Source organism: Mobula hypostoma, chromosome 29 (assembly GCF_963921235.1).
Source record: "Mobula hypostoma chromosome 29, sMobHyp1.1, whole genome shotgun sequence".
Taxonomy (NCBI): Eukaryota; Metazoa; Chordata; class Chondrichthyes; order Myliobatiformes; family Myliobatidae; genus Mobula; species Mobula hypostoma.
This window is the reverse complement of record NC_086125.1, coordinates 16,575,978-16,591,375: the sequence shown is the minus strand read 5'-3', so window position 1 is coordinate 16,591,375 and position 15,398 is coordinate 16,575,978. Positions and strand designations below refer to the sequence as shown.

Genomic DNA, 15,398 nt, shown 5'->3' with positions numbered 1-15,398 from the left:
TGCAAGGAATTATGGATAAATACTCTCAGCGCCATTTGTTCTACCACACACTTGAAGCTCTACCATTCACTGTATAAGTCTTACTCTTATTCTCCTGCAATGTAACACATCACATTTCTCTGTATTAGATTCTGTCTGCAATTTTTCCGGCTGGTCTAGATCCTGCTGCAAACTTTCATAGCCTTCTTCGTAGTCAACTACATCCCAATTTTGGTGTCATCTGCAAATTTGATGATCCATTTCAACACATTATCATCTAAATTATTAATATTGATGATAAACAACAATGACCCAGCACTGATCCCTGTGGCACGCCTCTGTTCTCAGGTCTCCAAGTCAGGGAAGCAATCATCTATTACCCCTCAGTGCCAAGTAACTTAAAGCTCTGGACCGGCCTGTCATGTGGAACTTTGTTGAAAGTTCACGTAGTCAATAGCCATGAGTGACATTAGGTTTAGTGGCCTCTAATTTCCCGACTTATTCTTAAGTCTTTCTTGAATAAAGTATCCTCCAGTCTTCTACCACCTCACCCACGGTTAAGCATGTTTTAAATATCTCTGCCAAGGATTCTGCAATTCCTGAACTAGCCTCCCAAAAGATCCAAGGGACGCCTTGGGGATTTACCCACCCTAATTCACCTCAAGACAGCCAGCATTCCTGGTCTGTAATCCTGACAACTTGTAATACTGTATGTTGGCTGAATGAAATCTTATACAGACTGAGTGTGAATTAATTCCATCAGATTTGTGACTTCTTGTTTCTCTCCAATATTCAACGTTCAGGTCATTATTATAGAGAGACCCGAATCTTGTGTTTAGTTACAGTTTGTCATTACTGTGATGCCATAGGACTTCTGATTTAATTTTTACCAGAGGCATTGGAGAAGGAATCATCAGCTTCATTTCTTCTAATTTCTGTTGAAAGTTGTCCTGATGATGACCAGTTTTGTGTTTTGAGTGAAATGTGGATGGCTGGGGCTTAAACTGCTGAAGGGGACTTTCAAAGCAGTTAATGAGCTGAGCCCAGGTTGAGCACTACTTTGAAGAAGAGGTCATTGCTGGTACTATGTAGATGTGAAGAGGAAAGCCAAAATGGATGGATGTTGACTCTTACTCTTTTTCTCTCAGGTTAATGGCAGCTGGCAGGATGCTCCTACCCCATCTTCTGTGACTTCACCCACTGGAGGACCAGGCAGTGTCAACTCAGATACCTCCAACTGATGAGTTGTCAGTGGTCGTCTACTGCCCATTGGTTTTCACTTCACTAGGCCTATTGGATGAGAACGTGATTCCAACTTGCTATCATTAGAAGGGTCTTTAGGATACTTTCTCGGGTAGAAGCTCCCTGCCACCTGTATGTAAATATAGTATGACAAGAAAAGGTATTTATACATTTTTCACACAACTGAGTGCAGCCAATTACCTCACTGTAAAACCCTTTTGAAACCAATAGAGGAATGCTTCCTGTTTAGGTTACAGTGCTTACACACTACCTCTCAGCAATACACATTAGACATTCCCATCCTTTAGTCACCACATACATCTGTGAGTTTTAACTATCTGTTCCCTTCATTCTCTGTGTTGCAATGCAATTCAGCCTCACAGGTCAGTTGTATTAGGAAAAGGTTATTTCAAGTCTGATGCATGAAAATAAAACCCACCTATTACAGCTTTTCAAAGTTCCTGCTTCTAAATGAGCAGCTGTTTAGCCGTGTTTTTATATAGGTTGACGTGACTGCAGAAACTGACATTGAACCCTACACTGACCATGTGATTGTGTTAGGGCATGCAGGTCTAATAAACTAGTGCAGACTGACTTGTTGTTTTCTGTTGACGTGTTAGTCTTAGTGTCTGACTAGAAATTAGTACTAGTTTTAAGAGATCAGCTCAGAATCTGGCTAGAAAACAAATTATTTCTCAGGGCTGACCTTGGATCATTTCATTTTCAAGCTTGGTAACAGTAGGATAAAGGATATTTTACCAGTAGCACCAATGTGTTACAGCAACATGAACTAACACATAGCCCCAGCCAAATGGATTGCTGTGTTCTATACAAAAAAAAACAATTTAAGGATTGACCTCAGTTACTGTGTGGAAAGTCTCTGTTGGTGACTGGACTGACTTAAACCTAGTCTGCACTCGCCTGTGTGATAATGTTGAAGCAGTGTGGTAACATTGTGCCTGCTGACAGCTGTTACTGTTCTGCAAAGTGTGAATGTTAACAATGGCCAAAGCCCTTTATTAACGTTTTCTTAAAACTGACATTAACAATGAAAAATAAAATAATCATGAATTTTGTTACTTATTATGACCTTATGTACTCTGTAGTTCAATTCCTTAGTTATGCTTTATCAAATCCTGCTTTTCTGGAGCCCCAGTTGGCGATGCCTTTTGGGCAAACTCCTGTTTATCAAAATGGCAAACCTATCGACTTATTTCAAATTGGGGGTGAGAAGGGTAGAATTATTGGAATAACTAAATAAAATTTGGCAGCCTATATATAATCAGAGTTAACAGCAGGAGACAAATCTATCATACAAACAGGACATATAAGTCTACCATTCTGATAACTAAAATTTGTTTGTAATGTTGGAAAATTACTTTGGTAAAGTACTGTAGGGATTGCAGGAAGGACATGTCTTCATTCGAATTTTATAAATGTCAGCACAGACCGTCAAAAAGTAACATAATATCTTTTTGCAAATGTGGAGTTGTAACATTCCCGAGTATCACCTCCTTTTGGTGGTCGCCTTCTGTGTGCAATTAGTGTCTATCCAAATCTACACTGCCTGTACCAAAAATCTCCATTAACACAGACGCTAACAAAAAGTACACGTGGTTCAGCTTTACTAACTTTTTTTAATCTTACGTTTCTGACGTTCTGTATCTTGATGGTTGTGATGTTTGAACTTTTGAAATTTGATGTTATTGTACAAATTCTGAATCCCAAAGGTAATTTTTACTTAGTGAACATGCTGATTCATTACTGTAACTGTAAAGGAATGACTGGTTGAAGTTCAACAGGGCTCTGTCCCAGAAAACTTCCTCATCTCTTTTTAGAACAGTGTATGGAGGCAGTTTTCTGTTTGCTGCAGGACTCCTCCCTGCCCCTGAATGTGACATGTTTTGCTATGAATGTATTCAGTCTCACGAAGCTTTAGGTCGGCGTTACTGCGTGCATTGGTCCGAAGTGATCTGCAGATTTGGATTTAAAAATTGACAACAGACTACTGAGGTTCTGTGTGCAACATGCCAAAGCTGCAGGACAGCCGACTGAAAAGGAGCGGGAAATCCAGGATTACTGGGAGACCAGCAAAAAAAAACACAGCCAGTCACTCCCGTTTAAACATTCAAGCATTTAAGATAGTCTCCTGCATATTACTTTTAAATTAGAAGTGCTTTTTATCAGTTTTCATGTAATTTTCAACGCAGAAGGTTTGTACAAATTGGATGAAAATCTTCCTGATGTGCGAACATTAGCCTTCAGACAAGCTGCTATTACAGTTGATGACCACAGGAGGCAGCCTGCGCTCCCAGCTCCGCACTGATCACTTTTAAACCACGCTGCAAGATGTTCACCTGTTCACCCACTGCACTAAAATAACACAAAAGTTAAACTCACTGTGTGCTGCACATGTCCTCTGTTAAATGTTTCAAATTAATGTCTAATATAGTGGTCTGCCGTTTTCCGAAAGTGTCATCCAATCCTGAAGATTTGATTTCAGTGTAAGAATGAAGCTGTGTAAAACTCTAACCTGTGACTGTGATCCACTAGGATAATTCACTTTCCAATGCCAAATACAAGTGATTTCTGTTTTATGGAGCTGGAAAGCGATGGGGGTAAGGAGTAGCATAAAACATTTAACAAATAGCAGGCCTAATCAGTGGCATTTCATTATCAACACAAGTTTCAATTTTTCAATCCAGTTGAAGTTTCAGCAATATTTTGGCAGAGGGCATTTTTTCTCAGTGGAATTTCACTAACTGACCATTTTCTAACTTTGTAACCTGGGCCTGGGAAGGGTGGTAGTATTCATTCCACTGGGATAATAAATATGAGACATGTTTTTACATTATATTTTCACCTGAAAGTCTATTCCCACTCACCCACCCCCCAAAAAAATCTATTTCCCCAGTACACAGGATCTCTCGTTGGGTAACAACAAAGCTGAATTTATATATATTATATACATACAGAAATAATTTCCTGCGGCAAGCTACCATCTAAAGTGTCAGTGTTTTGGAAAAATAAGACTAAAGTATCAGTATCTTCTGGTAGTAATAGAATAGTGGTCTGAGACAAGCAGAATCAGATATCTGTTTAAATAGAAGTCTATTGTAAACTTTTTATTTAAAAACAACACTTACACCTTACACTTCTGGTGTAACTGCAAGCACGGTGGGTTACTTTTCAGTTACTGAGTGGAATGGATTCATGCCTTCACAAAACATTTTTTCCATTCCATTTCCTTTAAAGCCATGTTGTTACAGCTCGATAGTAATTTGGAGAAAAACCATGTTGAGGAAGAGTGTATTGCGTTTTTATTTGTATGGTTAACATGAAACAGAATAAAATGTTCCTTTTGCCACAAACCAGAGTTAATATAAATCTCAATGACATTTTGTGCAGTTTTTAAAGCATAAATTAAATCAGCAGGATGGTCTGTCCTGGGTGAATGGAACAAAAGCATGATCCGTGCTCAGCACTGGAACCTCCTACCTCTTCAATTTTGTACCTCCCTCCTTTTGTATCAGTGCTTAACTGTGTACATTTTAATTTGTTCACTTTTTTATATAAAGTCCAATGAATATAGGCCCAGTCTGTTTTATCTATTTTCATGTGACAAACTCACCATAACACTAATCTCTCCCTTATATACTATACACTCATTAACACATCATCTTTCTTGGATAGGGAGACCAGATCTATATCGCATTCCATGAGTGGTCTCATCTGGACTCTTATTACAATTGGAGCAAGTTGTCTGAATCTTGCAATAAAGACCAACATACTAACCCTATTCCTGTGCGATTTGTTAATCATCCATGTGCAAAGGTAACCAGTCCCTTCTCACCATTAAGACAAACACCTGCTTTATTTTTCTCTTTGAAAATATACTTACAATTTCCCCCTCATTACATTTCATCTGCATATGTTTGTGCACTGTTTAACTGATCTATATGCAACCCCTCCCCCCCAAAAAATTTGCATCCTCATCCAAACTACTTGGCTTTGTGCCAGCAGGAAACATATTTTAAACAATCCCTTCATAAGTCCATAAGATACAGGAGCAGAATTAAGCCATTTGGCCCATCGAGGCAGCTGCCATTTCATCATGGCAGATCCATTTCCCTCTTAGCCCCAATCTCGTGCCCTGTATCCCTTTGTGCCCTGACTAATCAAGAATCCATCAACCTCTGCCTTCAATATACCCAGTGACCTGGCCTCCAAAGCCACCCGTGGCAACAACTTCCCCTTCATCTCTGTTCTAAATGGAGCCCCTCTACGCTGAGGCTGTGTCCTCTGGTCCTAGACTGTCACACCACAGAAAATATCCTCTCCACATCCACCCTTGTCAAGGCCTTTCAACATTCGGTAGGTTTCAATGAGATCCATGCCCTCCCTTCTGAATTCCAGTGAGTACAGGCCCAGAGCCATCAAACACGCAGCATATGATAAGACTTTCAATCTCAGAATCATTTTCATGAACCACTTCGAACTCTCTCCAATGTTAGCATATCCTTTTTTAGATAATGAGCCCAAAACAGCTCACTTCACCAGTGTCTTATAAAGCCTCAGCATCACATCCTTGTTTTTGTATCCTAATCATCTTGAAATGAAGGCTAACATTGTATTTGCCTTCTTCACCACTTAGGGAATCTTGCACGAGGACTCCCAAGTCCTCTTGCACCTGAGATTTTTAAATTTTCTCTCCATTTAAAAAAATAGTCTCTGCTATTATTTCTTCCACCAAAGTGTATGACCATACAAGTCCCAACATTGTATTCCATCTGCCACTTTTTTGCCCATTGTCCTAATCTGTTTAAGTTCTTCCTCAACACTACCTGCCCCTCCACCTATCTTCATATTGTTCGCAATCTTGGCCATCAATTCTATCATTGACATAAAACAGAAGAAGCGGCCCAACTCAGATCCCTGTGGAACACCAGTAGTCACTGGCTGCCAACCAAAAAAAGGCTCCATTTCCATTCTTTGCTAAAGCTCTGTTCATGCTACTACCCTTCCTGTAATACCATGGGCTCTTGTTAAGCAGTCTCATGTGTGGCACCTTGACCAAGACCTTCGGAAAATCCAAGTACACAACATCCACTGATTGTCTTTTATCTATACTGCTTTTTATTTCCAAGTACCCCAAAACCACATTCTCAACAACTGACTCCAACATCTTCCAGTTTCCCAAGCACCTTCTCCCTAGTAATAGCAACGTCACTTTCTGCCCTGGTGCACTCGAACTTCAACTCTTATTTCAGGTGGCACCTTATCCAAACCATTCCCGACGTCAAAACACACCCTTATCAATTTCTCACTCTGACAGTTATGGCCTTGAAAATTAGAACTAATTTATTCTGCAATTTTCTTTCCTTAAATCTTTGCTCAGTTCTAATGTTTTATAACTGCTGATGTCAGAATTGCACCAATATCCTGGCTGGGAGGCTCACACTTTGTTTTTCTATTTTACACAATAAAGTTACAATTGCCAGTTTCCAAATTTTAGAAACCTACAGCATTAGCTGTGGAATTTAAATGCACCCACATCTCCAGCTTCTTCTCCAAAATGAAGGTCATTATATCCTGGATATTCATCATTTTGAAATCCCATTTATTTCTCTCTCTCTCTCTCTATATATATAAATAAATAAACACACCATGCTCTTTTTAGGATTCCTCATTGACTGAACAATTGCATCTCTCCACACCCTCCAATAATGCAATCTTTTGTTTTGAAGTAAATTAATATTTTCTATTTTTCAAATGGCTATGAACACATTACTTTCCTCATGGAATTTAGTACCTGTCAATCAATGAAACATGCATTTCCTAATTAATGTGGCATTTGATTTTTCAAAGCCACTGGCACATGCAAATTCTTCAGTGTTAATATCAACTGGAAGAGCTGATACACATGCTAGAGTCATTTACACCAAAACAATTCCACTACTGGAATTCAGTACTAAAATCCATTATTTAAGTTTCCTACAGAAAGGGAAGTACAAACTGCATTTACTGAGGTGTTCATACCCAAGGTACAGGCTTCAAACAGCTATTTGACTACTAGGGAAGAAGGCAGTCAGTGCTGGGTTCCCCTCTGCAAGAAGTATATCGCTTTAAATACTGCTGGGGTGAGTACCTTCAGAGCACAGCAGCAGCAGGACACGGGTCAGCTGCTGTGTAGCTGGCTCCAAGGCTCAGCAGGAAAGGCAGAGCAATAGTCATAGACTTGATAGACAAAGAGGAGGAAAGAGATGCCAGGGTGGTGTGTTGGCTCCAAAGTGCTAGGGTCGAGAATGCCTCAGAAAGGCTTCAGAATATTCTCAAGGGTGGTGGACGGGGTGAGCCGCCAGAGGTCACAGTGCATATGGAGCCCAATAATGAAAAGGGGGAAATCCTGTATGGATATATATATATATATATATACACACACACACACATATATATATATATATATATAGCAGAAAAAGGACATCAAAGCTAGTAATCTCCAGTTTACTCCCCCTGCCGCGCGCTGGCATGAATGAGGGGCTGAGAAACTGGTGCAGAGGGCAGGGTTTCAGCTTCTTGGATCATTGGAACCTCATGGGGCAGGAGTGATGTATACAATACCTTCACCAGAAAGGAACCAGTACCCTGGCTGAGAGGTTCACTAGTTCTATTCAGGAAGGTTTGGTTGGGTGATGGGAACCAGAGATTACGTCAGAAAATGAAAGGATTGAGAGGAAAGTTCGTACGTCTAGTAAGAACAGGCAGGAGCAAAATCATTGGCACAATGGGTCTGATGGGTTGAAAGTGTGCATTTAATGCAAGAATTAGTAACAGTAAGGATGATCAACTTAAAACATCAATCAACACAGAGTTATGATACTGTGGCCATGACCAAAATTTGGTTGACAGAGGGACAGGAATGGATGTTTAATGTTACAGAGTTTCAATGTTTTAGAAAAGGAGGCAAAGGACTGGGAGAGGAGGAAAAGTGGTATTAATCAGGGACAATATCACAGCAGAACTCAGAGGGGACATAATGGAGGGCTCATCCACTGTCAATGTGGATATAATTTTAAAATAAAAGTTAAGTTCTCTGATGGGATTATATGACAGAACCCTCCCCCCTCCTGCTCTTTATAGTCACTGGGACAGTCAGGAACAGATTAGGGAAATTTGTAAAAACAACAGGGTGGTTGTAGTGGATTACTTTAACTTCCTTAATATAGACTGGGACTTCTTTACTGCAAGAGGTTTACAAGGCAAAATGTGTTAGGTGCATCCAGGAAGACTTCTTAAATCGATAAGTTGATAGATCAAAGAGGGGCAAAATGAACCCGGTGATGGGTAATGAGCCTGACCAGGTGACCAACCATTCAGTGGGGGAACAGTTCGGGACAGATGACAACTCTGTTTTAAGATGGACCTTGCAGCAGAGATTTAAATCAGAGCAGAGCAAATTGTGAGAGTATTAGACAGGAACTAAGGAGAGTTAATTAGGAACAGCTGTTTTTTGGGCATTCATATCTGACAAGTAGAGGGTGTTTAAAAGCCAACGACACAGAATGTATAAAATACACAGGTATGTTCCAATAAGAAGGAAAGGCATGGCAAGGTGAGGGAAGTTTGGATGTCAAGACAGGCGGTGAATTTGGTCAAGAAAGAAGAAACGTGTAAGGTTTAGGAAGCTAAACTGAAACAGAGCCCTTGAGGATTATACAGAAGACACAAAATGAACTAAGACCAGGAACGGCCACCTAAATGAGTACTTTGAGCATTTGCCAAGGAGCATGTGGAGGATAGGAGATCAGTGTGGAGTATACTAATATACACTCAGTGGCCACTTTATTAGGCACCACCTGTACCATCTTTACGGCTGAATCCCATCCACTTCAAGGTTCAACATATGCATTCAGAGATGCTCTTCTGCACACCACTGTTGTAATACATAGTTATTTGAATTACTGTAGCCTTCCTGTCATGAACCTGGCCATTCTCTAAGCTCATTACCAAAGCCCACAGAACTAACACTCACTGGATTTTTTTTTTGTTTATCAGACCATTCTCTTTGTAAATCCCAGGTTTTAAAGAACCCATTAAATAAGACCATCATACACCAAATGCACAGAGAAAAAAAACAAATTATGCCAACAATAAAGTAAGCAAATAGCTCAGAATTGAATTGAAGTTTTATGAAAGACACAAAGCCAGGTATCACTGCTGGAGTAGGCCACAGCCTCAGTTCAGGAGCTGAATAAAACATCATGGAGCAGAACAGCCTCTCGCCTCGTCTCCAGTCCTGACACAATGACCTTTACAATCTGGTCCAGTACTCTCTGGGGTATGAACCCCGCCACCACAATTTGCACAGCACTTTAATCAATCAGACATCGGGCCTTCCCTCACTCTCGGGGATGCCATAACACTGCTTCAACCCCGCTCCCGCTTTCCTCAACCATTTCTCACCTGCACCCCTGCCACCACCACCACTCACCTCTCTGTTGTTAGCAATGACCATTATTAATAACATTTTATTAATAAGGTAATTAGTAGTTTTCTTTGTTTTGTTTTTTGCCACCAATAAAGAGTCTCTGGGCATCAGTGGTGCCATCTTAAACCGGAAAGGATAATCCTGGAAACTAAAGACCAATGAGTCCCTTATCATTGGTAGGGAGGTTACTGGAGAGAATGCTTAGGGATATCATTTATCTGCATTTGGAAAACTGTGACCTAATTAGGGACAGTCAGCAGGACTTTGTGCTGGGTAAGTCAAGTCTTAATAATTTGAATTTTTTTCAAGATGGTGAAAAAAGTGATTAATGAGGTAGAGCTGTGGATGTTGCCTACCTGGATTTTAGTAAGGCATTTGACAAGATTGCTCATGGGAGACTTAATTAAATTAAGAGGCATAGGATGCAATGGTTGGATTCAGAATTCACTTGCCTATATAAGGCAAAGGGTAGTGGCTGATGGGACTTTGTCAGGCTGGAGGTCTGTGGCTACTGGGACCTCCACAGTTTGTATAAATAATAGAAATGACCTGAATGATAATATAGATGGGTGAGTTAGTAACTTTGCTGATAATATAAAGATTAGTGGTGTGGATAGCACAGAAGATAAGGGTGGAGTAATGGTGGGTGGAATGGTGTTGCACTTTGGGAGATCAAATGGCAAGACTTTTATCAGTGCCTAGGTGAACAGAGGAATCTTGGAATCTAAATTCACACTCACTGACAGGGTGGAAAAGACAGCAAATGGCTTGCTTGCTTGCTTTTATTAGTCGAGGAACTGAGTTTGAGAGCTGGGAAGTTATATTAGTTTTATAAAACACTAATTAGGCCTCATCTGGAGTATTGCATAGATGGGTCACCCCATTATAGGAAGATGTAGAGACATCATTGATGTTGCCAGGTGGTTTACCAGGATGCTGCCTGGATTAGAGGGCAGATTCTATAAGGAGAGGTTGGACAAACTTAGGATTGTTTTCTCTGGAACTACAGAAGCTGAGAGGAAATCTGAGAGGTTTAAGATCATGAAAAGAATAGAGGAGAGCCAGTATCTTTTTCTCCGGGTTGAAATGTCTAATACTAGAGGACGTGCATTTAAGTTGAGAGAGGAAAAGTTCAAAGGAGATGTGCAGGAGATACAGAGTGGTGGGTGCCTGGAATGTGCTGCCTGGGGTGGTGGTTGAGCAAAGTACAATAGAGGCATTCAAGAGGCTCTTGGACACAAAAATGTACAGGGAACTGAAGGACATAGACATTGTGTAGACAAAAGGGACGAGTCTAGATGAGGGCATTTGATTACTAATGTAATTAGTTTAGCATAGCATTGTGGGCTGAAAGACCTATTTCTGTGCTATACTGTTCACAAAGTTAAAAGTATGGACAAGAGGATACAAATTAAATATAGCTGACAGTATATTTAAATACCTGATGATTGTAAGCAGATATTCCAGTTGTGAAGAATCAAAGCATCAAGGAGAAACACTGCATTCAATGTCTGATACCAATGAGCATATTTCCTGTGTCTATTTTGCACTAATCATTATCAGTCTGATCAGCATTAAAACCTTCTTTTAAAAAATTGAACATGCATTTTAAGGGTTTATTAATTTTTGGAAAGACGCCATTGATATGGGCCATTAGTTGATGATTCTGAGCCTTCTGGAACCACTGCAAGTATCTAAGTGACTTGAGGATGCTGTGCTATTGCAGAGTGAGCTGTCAAACTGGGACTGTTGTAACGAAAGAATCATTATCAACCAGCTGGCGTTGTACTCTATTTCTGTTCTAATACTCCAGTTGCCAGTGGTTTTGAGTTCACGCTTTCTGGATGACTGCTCCAGTTTTCTATTATATTACTGCACTGTAACCACTGAAGATTAAATACAAGGAATGAGACACTAACATCTGCAAGGCCTCATCAATTTAGAATCCAAAAGCAAAACACAATAGAATGGTCCAGCTCAGGAACAAGTCCTTTGGCACACCAAGTCTGCACTCGCCACGGTAGCAATCTAAACTAATCCCACCGTCTGCACAGGATCTATATCCTTCTATTCCCCGCTTCTCAAACATTGCTCTCAAATGTGCTTCTGACTCTATCCCTGTCAACATGCTTGAGGCACTTACCACTCCGTTTAAAACCCGCTTTATAAAATTTCCTTTAAACCTACACCCTTGCACTACAAACCTCCGCTCTCCATAATTACTATTTCCAACCTGGGGAAAAGACTGACGGTCTAATTTATCTATCCCTCTCATAACTTTTAGAAACTTTTATTTGGGTGATATAGTTCCATCAGGAAATATCTTACTGAAAATAAAACAAATTGTTAGAAATACTCTGTGGGTCAGACTGCATTTGAAATGAGTAATTGTTGATGTATTTCAGGCCACTGACCTTTCATCATCGATAATGAAGGACACTAAGGGGGGAAAAAAGGCAACAATGATCAGTACAAATGCTTTTAATATACAACTTATAATGTTAATTTACAGACATGTATCAAAATATTTTAGTCATTCAGGGGAAAATATGGTTCTAGTGCCTGAAACTACAAAAACATTGAAATTTGATGCACTTAAATGTCATTTTCTTGCTTGTGGTCACTGTTTTTGTAAACCACAACTCCTCTGTCTGAAAAAATTCACTGATGAAAGGTTTCTGGGTCCCACGTCTCCCAGAATTGCCTCCCATCCCATCCAGCATCTTATTGTTTGGGCAGATTTATCTTTCCTGCATGAAATTCTGCTGTGACCTTGGAACTCCTCTGGCTGCTCTAGTTTCCACCCATATCCCATGTCCTGGACACATGCAGGTGGGTAGGTTAATTTACTGTGAACTGCCCTTAGTGTGTAGGTAACCAGTAGAATCTGTTGGGGGGGGGGGGCAAGAAGAAAAAGTAGGGAGATTAAAAGGAAGCAGGATGTAAGGTAGGATTAGTGTAAATGAGAGGTTGACGGGCAGTGTGGACTCTGGACTGAAGAGGTCATTTCTGGGCCATATCCCCCATGGATCTAAATTGTGACAAATGGTTTGGATATGGAAATGTTTGAGTTCTTAAACTAAAGCTTTTGATGTAAAGTCAGGTTTCTCTTCTGGACAATAATAGTTCAGTACAGATAATCCAGAACAAATATACAAATATTTCAGTCAGCCAAGGATAGCCTTTAACGTGATTCCTCACTTTTAGTTATGGACTAGAAAGGTGAAATCTGATCTTGGAGATGCCCAATCCCTTTGTTACTGACATTTTGTGTACGCATGTCAATACTGACTGCTGGGAGTGACTCAAATATTAACCTGATTGAAAGCAGAACCGAAGACGCTGGTTCAAGACTCTGCCCGTTCACTTCATCAGTCTGTAATGTACAGCAACAAGTTCACTCTTGGATTTTCAGACCAAAACAATTGTGAATGTCGCACCCTACATGTCAGATGTATAACAACAATTATATTGTATTAAAAGATAAGGATGTTTGTTAAAAGGTGCAGGTACACAATGCTCAGATTTCATTTTTGTTTTTAAATTACAGCAGTGTAAATCATTCCTTTAGATCTGCTTCTGCTTTGAAGATGTTGGGTCTCAGACATTCTTCCATGACCATTCTTCATGTGAGCTGGTCAGCAGTGTAATCCACTCAGTGTTCCAGTGCATCCACACCACTGTTTCCTTTCTCTGCCACCAAATTTACCACCCCATACTAGGAAGCCACAGTCTAAACGTTAGTAAAGGGACCACATTCCTCAACAGGCTTAACCTGAGGGACCTTGGGGGGAAAGTGTACCAGGCCTGTTAACCTCAGTAGAAAACATTAGCCTCAGGATAAAATCCTGAGCATAGTTCAAAACCAATCACATGTTCTAGTCAGAGTCTCAGGGCTTTGGAAGCACTGAGGTGGGTTTCATTTAGTTTGTTGAGGACTACCTCATTTTCTTCCTTTACTCTTCATGGTCATCAGAAATTTCTGAAGTGGACACTCTTCCAACCCTTCAAATGCTTGGGATGCTGTAAAGAAAGCAACAACTGGTCAAGTTTGTCACAGGTTTGTAAAGCTACGTATTACAGTAACACATATCTCCACACTTCTCTCTCTCTACCATGCACGCCCCCATGTCTCATTTGCAATCACTGTTCCATTAAGGCTCTTGTTCTCCAGCACAAGTTGACTGAATTGGCAGAGTGAGTGAAAAGCCAACTAGTTCCCTCCCTCATGTTAATTATTCTGGTGCTGAAGAAAAAAACCTCAGGAATATTAAAGTGAAACCTTCAACAATGAGTTCATGTAAAACAGTTACACAGAAGAGAAAGCATAAATCCTTGAAGAGAAAGGTTCCACATAACAGAACAGAAAGAATTTCTGGCACAGATAATAAAAAACCCTCTTACTAGCAGCTCAGATCATGACTCCAAATAGTGGTTTACACTGACAATACAACTAATGTATTTACTAGGTGAAGGTCTCTGGCTGAGGCACATCAATGTACACATTCCACGGTGAAAGCCTGATAAGCAGGAGATGTTCACTCACCAAAGGATGGGAAAGACATGGTTAGTGATAGATAGGATGGTTCTGCATCTTTTCTCAAATCCTGGTGATCCAAGTTTGGAAACTAGTGATTGGGAAGGCAGATTTCATTGCTTCACCTCAGAGCAGATTGCAGATGTGTTCAGACACAAAGAAACTCACCCAGTTCTTGGGATATGTGCTGCAGGCAAGAACCCCATTCCTTTCTGGCTCTGGTAATTAGGCTCATGGTTTGCTGCAGCTGGTCCGTCTATGAGAGATTAGAATGTATTTCAGGTTATTCCCAAGCACTTAAGAAACTTGCAAACTTCCATTTTTGACATCAAACACAGCACACATCTGACAGAGCCTCAGCACTTAACAAAAATCAGTGATTCCCTTCAATCCAACATGTACCAACTCAGTGGCAGCGAAGTTAAAGAATGAGAACAAACTAGGTAGATATTTATGCAAACCCACGACAATAAGCTCAAGTTGTCTCACCTAGTTATATGCAGGCAGTAATCATAAGCATTTCACCCCCACCCACCACTTCCACACATTTTTTTTATTTGTTGTAGTCATCCTCAAGGTCACTTTCGAATTTTCTGGCAAGAATTTGAAGACTGCAGCACTTTACTACAAATTGCTTATGTGAGCCTACACTGGCTGAACTGGGGATGGTTGAATAAGTCTGGAAGCAACCTTTACGAAGGATATACTTAAGTAACACAACGGAGAGGGGACAAGAAGCAGCTGTGATTCTATCCTTGCTATCTAAATGAGATATTTAAGCATACAAATAAAACTAAAAACTTTGCTCATCCAGTTTGTACCTGTTATGGGAAGTCCCAATCTCATCTCTGTTGCCTGCACTTTGCTGAAGAGGAGGATGGCTCAGTGGAGCTCAGCCAGTGCAGTGACTGAAGGCAAGCTGGTCTCAACACAACTGGTAGACACACCACTGGAAAGATATACCGACACTGAAGGAGGAGTAGAGGTGATTCACTAGAACGCTGCCTGGGTTGGAGCAATTTAGTAGTAATAATGGAAGACTGTCTGTTTCATTTGGAGCAGAGATGCTTACTAGGTGACATGATTGAGCAAAATAAAACTACAGAATAAAACTGCAGAATAACTTTCCCCCATATCAAAGGTAGATAACAT

At 40.4% G+C, this 15,398-nt stretch overlaps 2 protein-coding genes across 6 annotated transcripts in view; one reads left to right on the top strand and one right to left on the bottom strand.

Moving 5' to 3' along the window:
- Positions 1 to 4,617, top strand: part of pbx4 (pre-B-cell leukemia transcription factor 4) — a 430,967-nt gene extending 426,350 nt beyond the window's left edge. For 2 of the 5 annotated variants that reach the window (XM_063035754.1, XM_063035749.1), the window contains one exon: positions 1,128 to 4,615. In XM_063035754.1, the coding sequence (XP_062891824.1) occupies positions 1,128 to 1,132 (5 nt within the window). In that variant the 3' untranslated portion in view covers positions 1,133 to 4,615. Of the gene's footprint in view, positions 1 to 1,127 lie in introns of all 5 variants that reach the window. The other 3 variants (XM_063035752.1, XM_063035753.1, XM_063035750.1) reach the window with 3 other exon arrangements.
- A 7,551-nt stretch (positions 4,618 to 12,168) lies between these two features.
- LOC134339339 (kinetochore-associated protein DSN1 homolog) overlaps positions 12,169 to 15,398 on the bottom strand; it is a 46,466-nt gene continuing 43,236 nt past the window's right edge. The window contains exons 11-12 of the mRNA XM_063035755.1: positions 14,415 to 14,502; positions 12,169 to 13,732 (exon numbers count right to left, since the gene is read on the bottom strand). Coding sequence (XP_062891825.1) covers positions 13,653 to 13,732; positions 14,415 to 14,502 — 168 coding nt within the window. The 3' untranslated portion in view covers positions 12,169 to 13,652. The remainder of the gene's footprint in view (positions 13,733 to 14,414; positions 14,503 to 15,398) is intronic.